This window comes from Artemia franciscana, unplaced genomic scaffold, assembly GCF_032884065.1.
Source record: "Artemia franciscana unplaced genomic scaffold, ASM3288406v1 PGA_scaffold_33, whole genome shotgun sequence".
Lineage (NCBI taxonomy): Eukaryota > Metazoa > Arthropoda > Branchiopoda > Anostraca > Artemiidae > Artemia > Artemia franciscana.
This window is the reverse complement of record NW_027062668.1, coordinates 955,789-972,155: the sequence shown is the minus strand read 5'-3', so window position 1 is coordinate 972,155 and position 16,367 is coordinate 955,789. Positions and strand designations below refer to the sequence as shown.

Genomic DNA, 16,367 nt, shown 5'->3' with positions numbered 1-16,367 from the left:
ACCAAAAAGATTGGGCTTCACTAGATTTAAGTAAGTAAGTAAATAAGAAGGACGGCACTAGACCCTTAAGGTCCAAACAGGCGGTTATGCAATTTGGCTATTGTTCACATAAAGTACATTTGTTGTTGGGACATATGCGGAATTTTTTCAGGGGGGGGGGTTTCCACAGGGGTGGATTTTCCACGTGAAAAATTTTTCCATGGGGAGACAGCCAGAAACTAAATATTTTTTTTAAACTGAAAGTAAGGAGCAACATTAAAACTTAAAAACGAGGAGAAATTATTCCGTGTATGACGGGGACTATTCATTCCTTAACTTTCGTTATCTACGCTCAAGTTTGACTTTTCGTCACAATTCTTTAAGAAAGACTTCTTAGATTCAAGACCCATTGATTTCGAGTGAGAAATATAGTCAAACTATATTCGTCTTTAACGTTAGCTTGTTAACCGTTAAACGCGAAATAAACAGCTATTTAAGTCCGTTTGCTCAGTTATTTTTATTTTATTTATTTTTTTATAGGCTATTTTCGTCTTTTGTATTGTAGTTAAATATGGTTTGTCGTAGACAGATCTCCAGGGGGCTAATGTTTAAATTAAAGGTCTCACTTCCAGAAAGGCGTAATTTATTCTGAATTTTACAAAAAAATTTATTCAACATATTTTTTGCCATCTAGTGTAGGGGGCTGAAGCCTCTCTTGTCCTTCCATGTGGGTGCACCTTCTGTAAATAAATTAAGAAATAATAATGATATTTCACTAGACACCAAACTGGTTCCTGGCAGAGGGGCCAATTAACGAAAATGTAAGGAGGGATATTAAATTTTTGTCTGATGAAGATGCAAAAAAGGCAATATTCAAAATATGTGGTTTGGTGGGATTTCTTTGTGCTTTTCAATGAAAATACCAAAAGAGTATTCTCAAAATCTAGCCCCATTCTCCAAAAATACCTTCTCTTTTTTGCCTGTTAAAGCTTCATACGTTTTCGACTGTTTCCATTTGTGCATAAAAGTTCTGTATTAGCGTTATTATATAAAATTCTATATGAAGTATGTTAACATTAACTCTATATTATCTTTATCTGTATTGACTCTATAACGTTTTTGATTATTGCAATTTGTGCATAAAACTAAACTAAGGACAGATTGAATGGGACAGATAAGGACATAATTGAATAAGGACAGATAGTCCAAGTAGATATGTTGAACATTATATCATAAGATGATTGTAAACGACAAACCATCGGGATATTGTATTCTGCACTAGAAGTTCAATTATATTCCATTATTTCTAAATTTTAAAGTGGTATGAAAAGTCTTTCGGGTAGATGTCCCACTGATCACAAACACCAAAAACAAGAAGAACAATAGAGAATTTTTTTAACACAGTGGGAAACAAATTCGAATGAATATTTCGGCCCTATGTCCAAGGCCGTCCTCAGCAATACAAAAAAGGAAAAACAACTTACAAGAGGATAAAATCAATAAAACTAAAACGAACAGTTTTTCAAAACAGTCCCAGCATCCTTACCTCAGCGAAGTTCAACCAGGACTGATAAATAAATTGTTATCAAACGAGGCAATTCATTGAAATGAAAGATAACGATTTAAAAACACGTTTCTAATGCCAGCCTAGCTTTTTTCGCTGCTGCTCTTATAGGTCTATTTGTGACAGGTTCTGTGTTAATATCTATTGGTTTTTTATAATATTTCGTATGGTCATTCTTAATTAAATTTGTGTATAGAGCATTCAGTGAATATTCTCATAAATCCCTATTGAAGAAAATATCAAACAGTTCGTGGTAACGAACTGTAGTAAGGAGCGACCCGGCACAATATCAAACGAAACTCTAAAAAAACGGAATTTTGATACTAAAAGATACATCAAAAGAATCGGATTTTCATGCTGATTTTAAATATATAAGTTTCATCAAAATAGTCCTTGTCATCAAATGTTACGAGCCTGAGAACATTTGCCTTATTTCGGAAAATAGGGGGAAACACCACCTAAAAGTTATAAAATCTTAACGAAAATCACACCATCGCATTCAGTGTATCAGAGAACCCTATTGCGAAAATTCAAGCATTGTAGAAGTTTCAAGCTCCTACCTACAAAAATGTGGAATTTCATATTTTTTGCCAGAAGACAGATCACAGGTAAGTGTTTATTTGTTGTTTTTTTCCCAGGGGTCATGGTATCGCCCAAGTGATCCTAGAATGTCGCAAGAGTGCTCATTCTAACGAAAATAAAAAGTCCTAGTGCCCTTTTTAAGTGACAAAAAAAAATTGGAGGGCACGTAGGCCCCCTCCCACGTTCATTTTTACCCAGAGTTAACGGATCAAAATTTTGAGATAGCCATTTGTTCAGCATAGTCAAAAACCATAATAACTATGTCTATGGGGATCAATTACTCCCCCACAGTCCCCGGGGGAGGGGCTGCAAGTTACAAACTTTGACAATTGTTTACACACAGTAATGGTTATTGGGAAGTGTAGAGTCGTTTTCAGGGGGAGTTTTTTGGTTGGTGGGGGGGTTGAGGCGAGGGGGCTATGTGGGACGATCTTTCTTTGTAGGAATATGTCGTGGGGGAAGAGACATTCAATGAAAAGGGCGCAGGATTTTCTAGCATTACTATAAAAAAAATGAAAAAATAAATATTAAAAAGTTTTTAAGTAGCCATGTTTTAGAAAATCCTAGCCACAAAATACTTTTTGAATAATCCGCCATTATTAGCAATGATCTAGGCATAAAGCAAGTAGTTCGAAAAGCAATTGAAATCAGACTTAAGATTAATAATAATATTTCCTTAAATAGGGATTTAGGTATAATATTCTTTGAATGTTCTATACACAAATTTAATTAAAAATGACCTTGCGAAATATATATAAAAAACCAATAGATATTAACTCAGAACCTGTCACAATTAGACCTGTAAGATCAGCAGCGAAAAAAGCTAGGCTGGCATTAAAAACGTGTTTTTAAATCATTTTCTTTCATTTGAGTGAATTGCTTCGTTTCATTACAATTTATTTATCACTCCTGGTTGAACTTCGCTGAGGTAAGGATGCTGGGACTGTTTTGAAAAACTGTTCATTTTAATTTTATTGATTTTATATTCTTGTAAGTTGTTTTTCCTTTTTTGTATTGCTGAGGACGGCCTTGGACATAGGGCCGAAATATTCATTCGAATTTGTTTCCCACTGTGTTAAAAAAATTCTCTATTGTTCTTCTTGTTTTTGGTGTTTGTGATCAGTGGGACATCTACTCGAAAGGCTTTTCATACCACTTTAAAATTTAGAAATAATGGAATATAATTGAACTTCTAGTGCAGAATACAATACCCCGATGGTTTGTCGTTTACAATCATCTTATGATATAATGTTGCAACATATCTACTTGGATTAACATGGATAATTTTCAAAATATAACAGTTCAACATATGGATGAAACCTTTTAATTGACAGTGAAACAAATATACATTTTTGTAACTGGATATTTCGGACACATATACTGTGTCCATCATCAGCAGTAAAACTAAAAGACATTAATAAAAACAAACAAAATTTATACCCAATAGGCTAATTACGTATAGTTTATTGCTCTTATTTTTTTTCAATGCAACAGCGGAAGCAAATTTCCTTGACCTTTTCTGTTCCGGTTCATTAGATTTATCTGACATATCAGGTGGACAGAGGTCAAAACTCTTAGGTGAAATGAGATTTGCTTTATTTGACCTTAGTAAATTACCATAAATTGAATTCAATCCAAATTCACCTGTATCTCTGTTTATGGAATTATTCTTGAATAATTTTTTTTTTTGTTTCGATTGTTTCCCTGAAAATTTGCTTTAAACCTTGGTGCCTAGATATAAAAAAAACGTTCTCAAACAAAACAAAATGATTTGGATAATTATAAACATGTTTTGATAGAGCCGACGTGGAATCTTCAGGTTTCGAAGTTATCTAAGTGGATAATTTCCATGTATTTTATGGTTTTAAGGCACATTGTTATGCCTAGCACTCATAAGCCTCCAATTGATTGGCATTAGTCATCCTGTCAGCAGCAGGATTGGCTTCGACTGGACTGCCAATCATAGCCTTCAAAATTTTTGAAGACTTTCCAATCATAACGGATTGTCGAAAAACGATCGATCGCCAAAAAAAATGCTGCTGGCAGGGTGAGTGTTGTCAATCAAGACGAGGCTTTAAGGCCGTGATTAAGTGAACTTGAAAACATCGAGGTTCAAAATAGAAGTTAGGGTAGCCTTCTGTCTCTCAATTCTCTAGAGACCGTTGATTGACAAAAACCTTTCAAATAGCACTTATTCATTGGCAGAAATAGCAGGTTAATTATACCAGCTTGTCAATCTGGTCTCTAGGGGCGTTATCGGCGACCTGAAACAATTCTTTCGAGTAAAAAACTTGTAAAAATTTGAGGTAGCTGAAAATATTTTATGGGACTGTTCGAAAACAGGAAAATACATCAGAAATGATTGCAATCATCTTACAGGTTATTGTCTTCTGCTCATGATAGTACCGATTTTGTTCTAAAAGCAATATCCTTCATAGAGTACACTTGTGAAAAAGAGCTATACATTTTCTAAGATTTTAAGCAATTAGAGAAAATAGAGCAAAATCCTAGCAATCATTTTGTAGCATCTTTAAGAACCTGCGGCCTGATATTAAAAGCGGTATTTTCCGCCAACGAATACTTGATTACTTTTTAAATATAAATTTTCAATTTTAACATGGGATTTTCGAGTTCCATCGGTCCACTTAATCACGGCCTTAAACTTTAAAGTTATGCACACCAGTTTCTACTAGCCTTTTTTACGCGTGTTTGTTGCTATATTTTAATTCCAACCTAGGATGGTCTTATACGAGCAAATTTGGACAAATTGATATTCTACAGCTGTTCATCTCCAGAGAAGCTTGATCGAATTGGTGAATACCTTGCACAAAGAGTCAACAGGGATATATATCGACGTAAATATGCGTAAGCTATTTCGTTAACATTAAACAATCATATGATCAAAAATTTTGGAGGTTTGTCCAGAAGAAAAGTATATTCTAAGGAATATTTTTTTTTATTTTAAACTTTGTATAAGTTTAAACTGTTGGTTACTGTGGGCCGTGGTTTGTTCTTTACTAGGTTGCAGCTGTGGCTGAAACCACGATTAAACATTTCCATAGGATCCAAAACTCAGGGGGTGGGATCAGAAGAAAAGTATGGTCTAAGGGATTATTTTTATTATCAAGGATGGATGTCCTTCAGACTTATTTCTGGCGAATCTCTGTGTATGGGTATGTGGCTGGCGTTCCCAATTAGAGATCAACGCCTGCTCTCTTATAAATAACTAAAAACTTGAAAGCTTGAACAATAACTTTTAGACTTGAAAGTGGACCTGTTCAAATTTTATTTACACAGAAAAAGGGGATTCTGTGAAACATATTTTATCAAACCAGAAATTAAAGTTCTGAAAAATCATGGCAGGCCTACTTGGCCTGTGGTTTTGTCATCCAGGCCTGTGTCAGCAGTTTTCTGAGACAAAACTAGATGGATCTAGCGGTATTTCAGAAAAGATGTGTGGGATGTGCAGCCATGTCGCTGCAGTCAAGTCACATCTCTAGATACAGCCTGTACAGGCATGCACTTTGAGGGATATGCAGCCAGCGAGTGACAGGCAGTGGTTGTCACTAAGGGTTCTGTTCTGCGGGCCATGATAATTTGGGACGCCGATAGATTGTAAATAGAATCCATGTTTGACAAACATGCGAGGGAAATATATGTGAAAAATTAAAAATATGAGAGAAGCATACAAACTGCGAAAAATTTGACAATTAACTTTTTTCTACTAATGTTTATTTAGAAAATTAGAGAATTAGGCTATCCTCTCTCTCCCCCTTCAAAATCGAGCAATTTTTCAAAATAAAAGCCATGAATCTTGTGGGGAAATTAGTAACGTCGAATTGAAGTCCTACTGTTGTTATCTTCTTTTCAGTTTCTAAGTTATTCTAAAATACTGGTTCTAAGAATTTTCAACGCAGTCTTGAAAAACTAAATAATATTTCTCCTTACTAGCTGGATTTATTATGCAGAAAACATCTGGTCTGTTTCCAAAGGTAATAGAACTTGAATCACTTTCTCAGACTGTTAATAGTGTGAAATAAATTTTCTTTTTAATTGGCAAGCAAATTTCTTGCTTTTGGATACAGGAAATGGTATAAAATTACGCTAAAATGGAGCAAAAATTTTGATAACTTTGTAGACTAAAATTTCTCCTCTGATTTTCCCAATTCGAAGCTATCTCCTTTTCAGATTAAGAATAATAGCCTAAATTTTAATGTTTAATTATTCGGAGTATTGGAAAGAATCTTGTAGATGCAGACTTTTTGCGCAAGAATTTCGTAACAATTAAAATAAAATTCTACTTGAAATGTATTTTTGAAGCATAAAATACTCTTCTAGAAATATTTGGATACCCCCCCCCCCTCTCTCCCGCTCTCTTTGACTGTAAGTGCCTAAGAGTTGGTGTCACTATGTTGCTTGCAGAGCGTCAAACGTTTTTGTAAGGCTACTCACAGGGAGTACCAATTAATAAAATGACTAAAAAATGAAATAGAATGAACCTGAGCTTGTTTTAACGTTTCTATCTGTAGTGCTATAGACTCTTTAGTGTTCTATAGAGTTCAGTGCTATAGGATCTATAGAGTCTATATACTCTATAGAGTGTAGTGCTATCGACGCTGTAGACTCTTTAGTACTATAGGCGCTATAGTTCTATAGACTCATATATATTTCATGTTTTCCCCTCTTTTTAATTTTACTCTGAATATGTTATTGCCCTCTTAAGTTGCTGTGATGATTGTGCTCCATTTTGATCATGCAAAAGGAAAAAAAAAGAAATCGCTTCTTTTTTTAAGATATTAGAACACAAAATTGCAAAAAACAAACAAAAAACAAAAGTATCCAAATATCTCAATTTGATGTTGACATCTGTCTTCAGTGGGCGCAATATATATATATATATATATATATATATATATATATATATATATATATATATATATATATATATATATATGTATATATATATATATATATATATATATATATATATATATATATATATATATATATATATATATATATATATATATATATATATATACATATAGGATGCTGGGGCTGGGAAAATAATCGGTTTTCGTGGAAATGCGAAATTTTTAAAGTTTATTAATTTTAAAGTTACTCATCAACAGTTATTAGAAAAATAAAATCAAAGGAAGAGGGAGAAAACACTTCTGAAAAACGATTGATCAATTTCACTATTGTTTTTCCTGTTACTTTTTTGTGTTTTGAAGCTCCTCGAACAGTAATAGTCGACCTTGCTAAAGGTAAATGAAAATCTAAAACTCCGAAGCAAGGTCTTTATCAAAGGTATCTGTTATGTCAATAATTAAATCAAGCTTGTAAGGAATATTTTAATTCAGAGGTGGAAAACCATGCTTGTGATGGTTTTCACCGCTATCTTCATTAATTTCATTTTTCCGTTTTTGAAGTGAACGTCCGTTAGTATTCCGTTAGAAATGAATAAAACCAAAATGCATAAGAACAGAAATTATTCCATATATAAGAGTTGCTACCCTTGTCAACCCCCCACTCTTTATGCTCCAGTTTGAACTGTTGCCACAATTCTTTAAGAACGACTGTTCAAACATAAGAGCAGCTAAATTGGAACGAGGAGTATTTTTAAAGCACTATAAAATTTTCAAGTAATAGCGGGGGGGATGAGCAGAGGATACCCCTCCATGTACGAAATAATTTCTTTCGGTTTTGAGTTTTGATGTTACTCCTTACTTTTAGTTAAAAACGCTTTTTTGTTCAATTTTGAGATAATCATACTAAAAGACCAAAGACATTTCGAAAAGAAAGTAAAATTTCCCGGTGTCAGAATTGGGAGTCGAAAAATATGTAGATTTTATTGTGGGGGGGGGGACAGCTAAAGATAAAAAATAACACCTCTCTTAATTCAATGAAATATAAATTCCAGAAAAAAGAGCACTAGAAACAGAAGATACCATTTTAGAGACACCAATCCTTGTCCGACTAATCAGGAGTAACTCTTCAGCATAATCAAAATAAGAATCATCATAAATATCATAGTAATACGTAGAGGAGATTTTCGTAAGCACGCCATCAAAAAGTGTAGGTGACAAAACGCCACCTTGTCTAACCCCACTTTAACTTTAATAGTATTGGTTGGAGAAGATTTCAAACTAAGTATAGAATTGGAATACCAATACCGGGCAGGATAACTGAAAAATTAACACCTGAAATATACAGGAAATAAAAAAAGCTGGGAATGGATTACACTGACAAATGATTTGGAAAGATCTGAAGTACTAATGTAAATTCGTTTGAATTATTATCCAGTATGCTGACAACCCATCCCAGGCGGAAAACTAAACTGGTTCTCTCCTTTATTAGTCCTATTCGTTAGATGGGGAATAATTATATATTCAAGTAATTTACTTGTATTACAAGAAGCAGTAATTTTCCTTCTTTTAATATTGGACTTATAGTGCCACATAGTATACTCTCTGGAACACTCAGTGTGCATATACAACATCTGAAAAAGTAACTGTAAATGAAAAACAAGTGCAGGGCAACTTTCGAAAGATGAACATGTAATGTGAATTGCATGTCGCTGTGAAATACGGGTAGAAAAAAAAAGTGCAATGAAACGAGAATACACGACATCTACGGAATAGTTAACAGCTTAAAAAAATGAAGAATAATGCTTCTGCCAGATAGATGGTGGTATGGCATCACTGCAAGAATAATAATTTTCAAGCTTTTCAGAATTAATCACTTTACGTTGTACACGTTTATTCACAGGGAAATCCATGCCACGATACCTTACTGACATAAGATACCTCTTGTAAGCCGCTTTAGTTTTTTGTTTTAAATCTTCAACACATCCTGATCGTGGGCGGCTTCAATCGTTCCATACTCTAAGCCAGAATTTAGCTTTATTTTTCACTATTGAAGTTAAATTTTGACCCTTTGCAATATCTGATTAACTAGGCTCCTGCATAACTGAATTCTCGTTTGAAACAACCCCAATAAAAAAAACTCATTTGGCTTAACACATGTTCAGCTCAATCCACGTTTAAGTCAACCCCCTTGCAACCCAACCCCCGTTTAACTGAACTCTCGTTTAATTGAACTCTTGTTAACCTCAATCCCGTGCAACCCAACCCTTATCCAACTCAATCCTTAAACAACTCAACACCATTCAACTCAACCCCCCATGTAAGTCAACATCCATACAATTCAAATGCTATTTAACTCGATTTTACTGCAACTCAACCCGGTCTAACTCAACCACAGTTTAATTCATCCCTCATTCGACTCAACCCCTAAGAAAGTCAACCCTCGTTTTACTCAACCCTAAATGGCTCAAATACCACTCAGTAGAACCCTCCCTATATGAACAATACAACTAGAAAATTTGATTCTGCCCGTTTTGACGGAAGTGATAATTCGACTCGAATAAAATGGTCTTTATCATTGGTTAATTCTGATATTTTTTATGCTGCTCAATACAAAACTATTCGCCCCCCCCCCACTCTTCTAATAAACAACAATTTATCCTACTGTCGTATGTATTGAAAATTAGCATAGCTTTTCATGCCCAGGACCTGGGCACACTAAATCACAGTTACAGCAGTAGCTGTCACATTCTTAAGAGAAAACCACATAGGTGCATTCCTGAAATTTTTTTTTTTAATTTTGAAAAAAGTTCTGGGGTAGCCAGATTGGTAAGCTTTTTGCTCTTTCTATTAATTCGTTAGCTGAAAGATAACCATTCAATTTGCCATTTAATGTTGTCTCAAAATATTGAAAATGCTTCCTTTACAATTGTGTCCCAACTCTCCCCCCCCTAATGCCAGGATACAGCATTTGGCTGTATACAATTTTCCGGTTGCATTATTATATTTGGAAAGAGTGTTGGGTAGTAAATCGAACGGTATATTTACCTTACAGTTGGCGAATTATTTGAACGTTTGACAAATTTACCGCCGAAACCTTTTCCCTAAAACCACAAAAAGCCCAATTTCACTTAAAGCTTAAACCCTATAAAATTATTAAAATCTCAGATTTATCTTAAGTTTTTGGCATTGGAATATATACTGACAACTGCGAGCTAAGTGTGAAGGAAATTATGAGGTCTAATCAACGCTAGTTCAAACTTATTCACATTAAGGGGCTGATTTTAGTCAAACAGTGGTAGATTTAAATGGGGATTGAGTTACATGAGCGTTGAGTTATATGAAATTGAGTTAAAGGGGGGTTGAAATAAACGAGGGTGAAATTCCTCGGGGGTTGAATTGAATAAGGTTTATGTAATGATGAGCTAATTAAATCAATTAGTTGTGTGCATTAAGCCATGGCTAATATAGAAAAGCCAAGATAGATAGTCCGATTGAATGAGAAGCAAATCTGGCATAAGCCCTTTTTAGGATTTTATAAAAAAGGGGTTAAATTGAATGGAGTTAAGTTGAATGGAGAAAGAGATATACGCATGCCAAATAGCCAAGAAGACAGTAATACAAGCATCAATAGTTTTCGCGCTCTGTAGAAAATTCAACTAGCTATAGTGCGTTTAATCAGACGCAACACTATAGCGTTGCCTATAGTAAAGGCCATGTGGCTCCTATATTTTATTATTTATTTAATATTTTTTTCTAGTTGTACTTCATATGGAGGGTGTCGTCGCACAAACTTCGGAAGGGGTTCATTCGATTGGAAGTCGGAAGTTCTAGTGCCCTTTTTAAGAGTCGAAAGTGATCGGAGGCCAACTATCCCCCCCCTCCACGCCCTTTTTTCCCAGATACATCTGTTGAAATTTTGAGATGGCCATTTTGTTAAAAATTGTTCAAAGATCATATTTAAAAAGCTTCGGTGTCGATTAAACACTCCAGGGTCCTGGGACAGGCGTTGTAAGTTATGCCCTGGGGGCGTATATGGTTCTATCATATTTTTAATTTACTAATACTGAAAGCACTATTTTTAAATCTCACGTAGTCTCCTGCAACATGAACTACTTTATTTTGTGAAAAATGAACTCTTTTAAAACTTGACATAAAAGAACTAGTCCACAGCAAACAACCTTAACCGTTAGTTCACATTGATGCGATTTTTTTTAGCGCAAAACAGGTCATGGACAGTAGATGCATGAAAAGTTTTAAAAAATGATCACATAGAAACTGTTCATTGCAACTGTTGAAGCGAAATAAAAAATATTATAAAATATCTAAACAGTGTATGCATAGCATTAGGCTAAATCAAGTTCTAGAAGCGAAGAAAAATACTCCAAGGACCAACATGTATTAGCCTAGGATAACTAAGCCTAATTAAAAATATTAACTCATATATTCTATGTTCATTCCCTGAAAATATCTCCCTATGCCATGAGGATTAAAACCTTGAATTAAAAGGATGTGACCCTGATTTTTTTTGTCAGGTATTAATGGGATTTTGTCAAATACGAATGGGAAACTTCTGATAAACATGATTAGTATCTTAGTTGCTTGGTTCTAAAACGGTTTCAATTCGTATTAACAGATGCGATTTTCAGTGACTCAGTGGAAGTATTGCAACGCACTCGGCGTTGTAATGGATTAACCTGCATCAAAAAACGGAGAAAATTTGACGGGTTATGCAAAACGACCCTTTTCTCGGGGAATCGCAGCATTGAAAACCCAGGGTAAGAGAGATAGAGACTGAAAGGAAAACTGTAAAGGACCATTAGAATTCCTGGTGGAAGCTCATTCCTTAGCCCCCTTGCAACATTGCAACACCTACACCTTTTGCCACTTATGCCAAAAATATTACCAAATAATAATAAATACCAAAATTTCTTGCTTGTGCATCTACTAAAATTCTTCAAGGTGACAATCCCGCTCAGAAAAAAAGAATGCTTCTTCTGCTACTGACCGTAATGAAGTCGCGATCTGAATAAATCTGATATCTTTAAACGAGCAACTGTGTATGTATTAGGGTGACCGCAAAAAATCAACGTCAGAATTTTGTTCGTCTTAACCCCACGAAACAATTTTCCGTTCCAGATATGTAGATAGCCGAAATTTAAGCTCGATTAAACGACGTTAACCCGTGCCGCTCGTCGCTCAAAGTTTCAAAAAATGCAAATTTTTGACCAAAAAGCAGAAATATAGAGTCATATTTTACTGCATCACAACTCGTAGCTTCCATCTCAAATCAAACAATTCGTGATAACGAACTGTAAATAAGGAGCAATGCGGCTCAATAGCAACCGAAACTCTGAAAAACAGAATTTTGATACCAGTGGATATATCAAACGAATCGGCTTATGCTGATTCCACATATGTACGATTTATTAAGCTTAGTGTTACCCATCAAAGGCTTCGAGCCGTTAAAAGTTTGTGTTATTTTCGAAAAGGGGGGAGGACACCCTCTAATAGACAAAAAATTTGACAGTTGATATTTGATTTGATTGCGTTATTTGCAAAAAAAGGGGGGAAACACCCTCTAAAAGCCAAAGAATTTAACAGTCAACTATTTCGAACAGTTCGTGGTAACGAACTGTAGTAAGGAGCGACCCGGCTCAGTAGTAACCAAAACTCTAAAAACGGAATTTTTATAACAATAGTTACATCACAAGAATTGCATTTTAATGCTGATATTAAATATATAAGTTTTGTTAAGTTTAGACTTACCCATCAAAAGTTACGAGCCTGAGAAGATTTGCCTTATTTTAGAAAATAGGGGGAAACACCCCTTAAAAGTCATAGAATCTTAACGAAAATGGCACCTTCAGATTGAAAGAAAGAGAGAAAGAGTCAAACTTTAGCGTAAAGAGCGGGGTGTTGAGGAGGGAACAGCCCCTTTTCATATACGGAGTAATTTCTGTTCGTTTTAAGTTTTAATATCGTTCCTTACTTTCAGTAAAAAGAAAAACTTGTTTTTTTTTATTTATTTCTTCCAGGGGTGATCTTATCGACCAAATGAAAATCGGGATAGGGCTTGTTCGGACGGTAATTAAAAGTTTTAATGTTCCTTTTTAAGTGATAAAAATGATTGGAGGGTAACTAGACCCCCTCCCAGGGTGCTCTTTTCCCAAAATCGTCCGATCAAAATTTTGAAACAGCCATTTTGTTCAGCATAGCTATGCCTTTGGAAATAACATGACAAAACCCCTGAGGAAGGTCTTTAAGTTTGACCATTGTTTATGCATACTATTTTTATTGGGAAGTATGTATATATTTTTTGGTTGGGGGTGAATTTTCTGCTGGAGGTTATCCACGGGAAGAATGTTCCATTTGGAGGGAAGCTTCCGGGGGTAAACTTTTCAGAGGAAATTTTACCCTGGGAACTTGCTAGGATTCCTATACGAAATTATTTTCATTCGTCTTACTTTCTCTTTGCCCACTCAATTTTACTGATGGAGATATTAAGGGTAATTGTCAGAGGTAAATGTAAAAAACTTTAGCGTGAAGGGCGCGGTGTTAAACAGGGGGAAACCCCTTCATATAAGTAATCATTTCTCTTCATTTTAATTTTTATGTTGCTTCTTGCTTTCAGCTGAAAAATACTTTTTTTTAATTACAATCAAGATAAAAACCTAAATATTTAGCACCAAAAGCTTGTTTTAATAATATAACATTCAGACAAACGTATTAATGTGAAATTAGCCAAAACCCTGTTTATCCAATGTATATTTTTGCACATAACCCAGCCATCGTGCTTATTAGTTGTATTCCAATAAAAAAATAAATAACCAATAATACAATATCTGAAACATATCTTTATCACAAAAACAATATTAAATGATGCTCAAGGATAACATATGGAAAATCTGGATATCGAAACCGTTTACGATCATTGAGGGAAGTAGTATGAATTGAAAAATGGTCAGAACTGTCAGTCAGTGTTTCCAGTCTAGGGGATTTGGGGATTTTTACAAGTCTTCTGGATTCTTAAGAAATTTCTAGTTTTTTTATAAATCCTGTGATATTTCACGATATAGCGCATAGATTTATTATTCAATCGAATAAATCATACAGGAAGCTAACTAATAAAAAAAATTGAAAACAGTGGTTCATTACACCTCCCCGTATGTGCCAAATTAGCATTTATGCAACTATACCGCCCTTGAAACTTCCGATTTCGCACCATATCATATATAGACCTCAGAGTAATATCATCAATAGAATTGCAAATTGCAAAATTGCTAATCGCAAAATTGCAAATTTTTTAAGCTTGGTAGATTATTTTATTTTTGCTCATTTTTGATTTAATGGAGCTCTTTACTTTCCTTGAAAAACTTATTTTGTGGAATTTTTTTTTAAATTAATTGCCAGTAATAAATGGAAATATATTGGAAGAAAAACATTTTCTTTGGATTGTTTTCATTAAAGAAACAATAAGTCCGATGCTTATTAAAATTTTTGAAGGGAGGGACAAATTTTTTCCGTAAAATTATAAAAAAAGGTCATTTTCAAAATTGTCGCTGGTGTTCAGTAATTAAACCAGCTTAACTAGAGTAAAAAGAAAATTGTTACTATATTTGTTGGGGAAAGAACTGGGGTTTTGAATGGACAAGGGGAAAAAAGTAAATTGTTCGATTAGATCACCGATAACCAATATTCACTGATCAGAGCATAAACCTTGTGTACCCAATCAGGAAAATACGGGGAGGAAGCAAGCATGTTGTTCTATTCTCTGCATAAAGATGCGAAAAGGTATTTTTCAAAATTTCAAGGGTGATTTTCGCTTGAGAAAAAAACAAACATCAATCTAAAGGTATTTTTCCACATCTAGGGGGGGTAATTTTACAGCCTTCTGATTCGTGAACCAGTATAGACATTGTGAAGATGCAAAATAACTATCCATTACAATGGTAAATAGTATTATAATTCCAGTGATTTTTTTATTGATTTAGGGATTTTCTTCAATAATGTCGTCATTTATGTGCTGGTTTAGGGATTTTTTCAAGAATTCGGTGAATTTTTTCACCGGGCAGCAACCCCGAAATTACCTTCTAGGGGACGGCTCTGAGCCTCCCCCCTTGGAAAATAGGATTTTCTAAATTTGAGAAAAAAATTTCAGACATTTTTATTAACATAAGCCCAACTCAATATATAAAAAAGAAGTCAAAACAAAAATAGTGCTTGAAAAAGCGACCGGTTGGGTACCATTCATGCCATTCCTTTGTACCAATCCAAATAAAACGGGTTTGTTGCAAAAATAGTAATAGAGAAGGAAAAATAATGACAAAGAAAAACAAATACATAAAATATATTCATATTGTCCAGAACCTGAGATCTGGCACCGGAATCTATAAATCAAAACCGAACCTAGCTAGTCGATAAATAGAAAGCATTGTTTTAAACATCAAAAGATGTTTTGGTACAATTTAAAAGTTCTTGAGTTGCGAAATAAGTCGTCTTGAACAAATACTATTAAAAGTCAGCATAATAAGGCTTTACTTGTGACTCGGAAAGAAGTCAGAAAACGGGGAAACTTTTAGGGATTTTTGTTTTGAAAATAAGGATTTCTAGCGATTTTCCACCAGCCTTTTAGGGATTTCTAAAAATTGAAGTGGAAACACTGCTCTCAGTATGAGTTGCATTCTAGTAAAGACAATAAGAGAATGAATTCTAAAATGATACATTATAGGTAATAATCTTTCACATGTCCTTGACACAATCATGTGGGGGAGACCATTCTTGGTACAATTTGTTTGCAATCGTTTTACGTAAGTTCAGGCTTATTTGATTATCTGTGTGCAATCGCAATAAATAGTATTGTAAAAATTTGGAGGTGAAACTGATTACGACTAGGAAGAGGATTTAAAAAACAGTTTGACCTTGAAAACGGTCAGAAAGATCAGGAGGAATTACTTGAGTGAGACGGGTAAGAAAAGAATCTGAAGTGCCAAAAAAAATATATCTAGATAATATTCTGTGAGTTATCCTGGGTGTAATATCCGAGTAAAATGATCCTGGGCCTCATTGTCCGTTGGTGCAATGACCGGAAGTGCAATATTAAGAGTGTAGCTATCTTGTGTGCAGCCATCCAGATGCAATTACCAGGAGTTACACGGGTTGAATTTACCACAGTATCTATACGAAATATATTTTATTTGCTGCACTGTTTCTTTGGTGACTCAATTTAAATGTGGAGATGTTACGGAGGAATCGTCCAGGGAAAATTTTTGGTAAGATTGGAATTATCTTTGGGGTTTTTCCGTAGGGGGTACTTTTCTTGGAGGGATAGGCCGACTTCTATGCATTGTTTGAAAAAAACGATCAGAAATTAA

The 16,367-nt window shown here is 34.5% G+C and overlaps 1 protein-coding gene across 1 annotated transcript in view; it reads left to right on the top strand.

Moving 5' to 3' along the window:
• The window catches only part of LOC136041701 (protein EFR3 homolog cmp44E-like), a gene marked incomplete at its 3' end in the record, with an annotated part of 95,514 nt that overhangs the window by 23,322 nt on the left and 55,825 nt on the right, over positions 1-16,367 (top strand). Inside the window, 1 exon segment of the mRNA XM_065726430.1 lies at positions 4,863-4,990. Coding sequence (XP_065582502.1) covers positions 4,863-4,990 — 128 coding nt within the window.